Source organism: Otolemur garnettii, unplaced genomic scaffold, assembly GCF_000181295.1.
Source record: "Otolemur garnettii isolate 467f Iridium unplaced genomic scaffold, OtoGar3 scaffold00099, whole genome shotgun sequence".
Classification (NCBI taxonomy): Eukaryota; Metazoa; Chordata; class Mammalia; order Primates; family Galagidae; genus Otolemur; species Otolemur garnettii.
Genome location: NW_003852494.1, coordinates 1,701,360 through 1,707,094, shown reverse-complemented (window position 1 = coordinate 1,707,094; position 5,735 = coordinate 1,701,360). Strand labels below are relative to the sequence as shown.

Genomic DNA, 5,735 nt, shown 5'->3' with positions numbered 1-5,735 from the left:
CCGGGACCCCGGCGCCGGCCGCGCTCACCCGATGACGTAGGCCAGGATGAGCAGCTGCACGGCGCGGTTCATGAGCCCCACTTTACGGCTGCGGATGAGCACGATGCGCGGCGTGTCGTACTCGAACAGGAAAGCCCGTAGCGCCGGGCAGCACCCCGCCATGACGCTCCCTGCCTCAGCGCCCTCGGTCCCGCTACCGGAGCCGTCGCCTCGTTCCCGCGCGGAGCTCCGCCCAGGCGGCCGCTCGGCGCGGAGGAGGGCCCGGAAGGGAGCGGCGCAGGCCTGGGACTCGGGGGAGGGCGTCACCTCTCCCCCTAGCACGACTGACCCCTCCGGAAGCCCGGGGGTGCGAGTGACCCTCTCATGGGCGATGGGACTCGCAGAAAAGGAGTAACCACCTCCTTAAGGATCAGTGACCCCCCTCAGGACGGCTGGGAAAAATAAGGGGCTCCCTGGGGAAGGGGGGGCCACCGAGGAGTGACCTCCCCTTTGGGAACGAGTTATCTCCACGAGAGGGGGCTCAATTCGGGGGCTCAGTAACGAGTGACACCCTGCCTTTAGGGGGCCTAAGAGGACCAGGGACTTCGTTGTAGGACTTGACTGTGCGGAACAGCCACATTTAGTTCAGGAGTGCAGACTTCTAACTTGTATAGAGTGTAAGGTGGATAGCCAAGGCAGTGCTGCTTTTTCAGTCTTGGGGGAGAAAGCCTAAACATCAGGTGCCCTAGGAGCACTGGGCTGCAGCTACACCCCTATAAAATGCCCCTTTTTGAGTTGAACCCTGGACACATTCCTACTCCAATTCAAGTAATTCCTTAGTTTGCAGCCCAGAGAAGGAAGCAGCCAAGGCTGGGGCTAGACCAGGTGTTTCTGTGGCCATCCTTTCTATGGAGAAAGTTTTATCACAACTTTAGGGAAAATTGGAACATAGTGGGAAAAGTCCAGTTTCGCCTCTTGGAACACAGTTTTCGATGTGTATATTTGTTCATTCTCTCTTTTTTTTTTTTTTGAGACAGAGCCTCAAGCTATCCCCCTGGGTAGAGTGCTATTGCATCACAGCTCACAGCAACCTCCAACTCCTGGGCTCAAGCGAGTCTCCTGCCTCCGCCTCCCAAGTAGCTGGGACCACAGGCGCCTGCCACAACACCTGGCCATTTTTGGGTTGCAGCCGGCATTGTTGTTTGGCAGGCCCAGGCTGGATTCAAACCTGCCACCTTAGGTATATGTGGCTGGCGCCTTAGCCACTTGAGCCACAGGCGCCGAGCCTGTTCATTCTCTTAAGATACGTTTTTATGGGTGAATTTTATGTTTAGTTTCACTGCTGCATTCTAAAACATTGATAAGCACATTCCTCATGCCAGCTATTGTCCAGTGAACAGAAAAACAAGCAAAACATCCTGTCTTCATGCAGTATAAATTCCAGTAGGTAAATGGTATGAAATTTTAGTTTGTAATTATAGTCAGTGGTTGTGCCTTTCATTTTCTGCTCCATGCTAGTTTTCCCTGTTACTGCAGACTCTTCATAATGATGATTTTTAGTTCATGGACTGTTTCTTCCACAGAATATGCCATGATTTCCCTAACTGCTCTCATCTGATTGCTTCTCAGTTGGTATATCCTATGCATAATCTTTGATACATTTTTAGTTCATTTTCTTGATGTGAGATCCCTAAGCCACACCAACTCATTTTTCCAAATATAAAAAAAGTGAATAATAAGAAAATTTGCAGAAAATAGGCAGCATCTGCCTCTAGAAATGTAATTCTTAACTTGGAGGAACGGAGATGCTACCTGCCTCAATCCAAAATGGTCCTGGGAAAAGGTGGTGGGTTTTACTTATTCATTTGACAGAAATTTTACTCACCTGCCCTGTGGTTGATGGATATGGAGGTGAATAGACAAAATCTTTGCCAAAATGGAGCTTGGTTCAACTGGAAGGGCTTAAATTCTACATAGAAAAGGAAAACACAGTTTGCTAAATCTTCATTGGAATGGGATTTTAAAATGCTTTTCCTTGGTTTGGTGCCCATAGTTCAGTGGTTAGGGCCACATACACCAAGGGTGGTAGGTTCAACCCCCGCCCGGCCCTGCCAAACAACAATGACAACTGCAACAAAAAATGGCAATATGTTGTGGCAGGCGTGTATAGTCCCAGCTACTTGGGAGGCTGAAGCAAGAGAATCGCTTATGCCCAAGAGTTGGAGGTTGCTGTAAGCTGTGACACAACGGCACTCTTCCGAGGGTGACATAGTGAGACTCTGTCTAAAAAAATAAAGTAAAATGCTTTTCCTTAAGAATCAAAACACATTTTCAGCCTTCATTAATACTCATTCCATAGCAACAAGTTAGTTCCAACCTTACACAAATCCTAAATTTGTGTGTTTTTCTTGAGTTTTCAAGTGAGATCACTTAAGAATAATGTAGAAATACACATTTTCATAAATTGCTAGTTGGTAGCAATTGTTGGACCTGACCAGAGAAGCTGATTCTGAAATATGTTTAGGAAAAGAAAGTTATTTCGTTTATGTTTTTGCCTTTGCTTTATCTTAAAAAAGAAAAAAAAGCTTTATTGAGCAGTAATTGATGTAGAATAAGCTGCACATATTTGAAGTACACAATTTGATAAGTTTGGCATATATGTACACTCATAAAACCATCACCATGATAAAGATAGTAAACATATGCATTGTCTAGCCAGAATAATTTTAGTATGTATAAAGTAAAAGTAACTACTGATTAATTTGGCTTTTCATATACACACATTTTTAAAAAATTTTTTTTTTGCAGTTTTTTTTGGCCGGGGCTGGGTTTGAACCCATCACCTCTGGCATATGGGGCTGGCGCCCTACTCCTTTAAGCCACAGGCACCACCCCATATACACACATCTTAATTATATTTAGTTGCTTTTTTGTTGCTGCATGCTTAACTGAGTATGGTCATTTATTGAGCAATCCTGGGAATGTAGTTTTAAAAGAAACAGGATTTTAATGAGGCCAAGATAATTCAGTGCAGAAAGTATAGTTTTCAACAAATGGTGTCAGAACAACTGTATATCCATTTGCAAAGTAGAATGAAGTTGAATTCCTACCTCCTGCCATATATAAAAACTCAAATTGATCAAAAACCTATGTAATTAAATACCAGAGTTAAAACTATAAATCTCTTTGATGAAAACATAGGTGCAGGGTGGTGCCCGTGGCTCAGTGAGTAGGGCGCCGGCGCCATATATTGAGGGTGGCAGGTGCAAACCTGGCCCTGGCCAAACTGCAACAAAAAATAGCTGGGCATTGTGGCAGGTGCCTGTAGTTCCAGCTACTCAGGAGGCTGAGGCAAGAGAATCACCTAAGCCCAAGAGCTGGAGGTTGCTGTAAGTTGTGACACCACGGCACTCTACCCAGGGCGACAAAGTGAGACTCTGTCTCTAAAAAAATAGAAAACATAGGTGCAGATCTTTGTGGCCCTCGATTAGGCAATGTTTTCTAGATATGACAAAGCACAGGGAATGAAAGAAAAAAAGATAAATTGGACTACCTCATCAAAACTTAAAACTTCTGTGTTTTGAAAGAACCACCAAGGAAGTGAAAACCCATAGAATGGGAAAAATATTTAAAAATTATATTCCTCATAGGGGTCTAGTGTCTTGAATATCTTAACAACTCTTACAATTTATCAATAAAATGATAAACCAATTTAAAAGTAGGCAAAAATGTTTGCGTAGATGTTTCTCCAAAGAAGATACACAGATGATCATTAAGCACAAGAAAAGATGCTTGATGTCATTAGTTGTTAGGGAAGTGCAAATTGGAATCACAATGAGACATCACTTCCTGTCCAAGAGAATGGCTATAATAAGAAAGATGGACAGTTAAGGATGTGGAGAAACTGAAACCCTAACATATTACTGGTGAGTATGGAAAATGGTGCTGCCACTTTAGAAAACATTTGGGCAATTCCTCAAAATGTTAAATATAGAATTATTATATGACCCAGCAATTCCACTCCTAGGTATAAGCTAAGAGATTTTAAAAGATAATGTTCATGCAAAAAATTGTACGTGAATGTTCATAACAGCATTCATAATAGCCAAAAAGTGAAAGTAATCTAAATGTCTACCAGCCAATAAACAAAATGTGGTCTATCCATACAAGGGAATATTATTCAGCCATAAAAAGAAACTAAATACTTATTACGTGTTACTACGGGTAGACCTTGAAAATATGCTGAGTGAAAAGTCAGACACAAAAGGTCACATATTTTATGATTCCTTTTTATAGGAAATGTTCAGAATCGGTAAATGCATAGAAGCTGAAAGTAGATTATTGTTTACCGGGGGGCCAGGGAAGGGAGGGATGGGAATGGGAAGTGACTGCTAATGAGTATGAGGTTTCCATCTGGGGTGATGAAAATGTTCTAGAAATTAAATAGTGGTGATAGTTGCAGAACCTGTGAATATACTAAAAATCATTGAATTGTACATTTTATTTTATTTTATTTTATTTTTTTGAGACAGAGCCTCAAGCTGTCCCCCTGGGTAGAATGCCGTGGCATTACAGCTCACAGCAACCTCCAACTCCTGGGCTCAAGCGAGTCTCCTGCCTCCGCCTCCCAAGTAGCTGGGACCACAGGCGCCTGCCACAACGCCGGCTAATTTTTTTGGTTGCAGCCGTCGTTGTTTGGCGGGTTCGGGCTGGGGATTGGAACCTGCCACCCTAGGTGTACGTGGCTGGCGCCTTAGCCGGTTGAGCTATAGGCGCCGAGCCGAATTGTACATTTTAAAAGAACAAATTTTATGGTGTTTGAATTATATCTCAATTATTTTAAAAAGGCAATAAACAACCAAGAACTCAGAAAAGTCAAAGTGTATGCCATAAGACCATGGGGCCAAACATCACGTTCTTTCTTTATAAAGGAGCACTTCAGGCCCTCAGCAGAACTTAGGTATTTTTATTTTAGATACAGTTCGAACAGTTTCAATTATGTGGTTTCTTTATTGCTTGGTAAGCCAGCTCATCATTACCTTCTTTCTCTTGGTTGTTCTTTCTCATAGAGGTGGTGCAGCAGCCAGTTTTATATTATGTGACCTTATCCTCCTGGCCAAAGTTGATTGGACCACAGGTAGGAACCTGACCTGAACCCAGCCAGACTGATTCTCTTTTGGTTTTGGCATTGGGATAGAGGCAGCTCTTTATTCTCTGCAGGTGACTGGAACTGAGTTGACATAACCATCACATTCATGGAGAAGCCAAAGAGGGTAGTCTGCAGAAGCAAAAGAATGAAATAGCTGGGCGAGGAAATGAAGAGGGGAGAGAGACTTAGAGAACGGCCACTTTTGTTTTTGGTAAGTTTCCAATTCCTGCTTCTGCACCATGGTTCACCTTTACTCTTGAGATAACCCCATAACCTTCTAATAAATGTTCATTTATTACTTCAGCTAGTTGCCTTCTGAAACTTGGAATTGAAAAGACCGTAGCTATGAAAAAGATATCATGGCTCCGCCTGTGGCTCAAGTGGCTAAGGCACCAGCCACATACACCTAAGGTGGCGGGTTCGAATCCAGCCAGGCCCACCAAAAACAACAATGACAGCTGCAACCAAAAAATAGCCGGGCGTTGTTGTGGGCGCCTGTGGTCCCAGCTAGTTGGGAGGCTGAGGCAGGAGACTCGCTTGAGCCCAGGAGTTGGAGGTTGCTGTGAGCTGTGATGCCACAGCACTCTACCCAGGGGGATAGCTTGAG

At 43.8% G+C, this 5,735-nt stretch overlaps 1 protein-coding gene across 2 annotated transcripts in view; it reads right to left on the bottom strand.

Moving 5' to 3' along the window:
* The window catches only part of P2RX4 (purinergic receptor P2X 4), a 20,029-nt gene extending 19,806 nt beyond the window's left edge, over positions 1-223 (bottom strand). For both annotated transcript variants that reach the window (XM_023516854.1, XM_003795999.3), the window contains exon 1: positions 29-223. In XM_023516854.1, the coding sequence (XP_023372622.1) occupies positions 29-162 (134 nt within the window). In that variant the 5' untranslated portion in view covers positions 163-223. The remainder of the gene's footprint in view (positions 1-28) is intronic.
* Between the last annotated feature and the right edge of the window lie 5,512 nt (positions 224-5,735).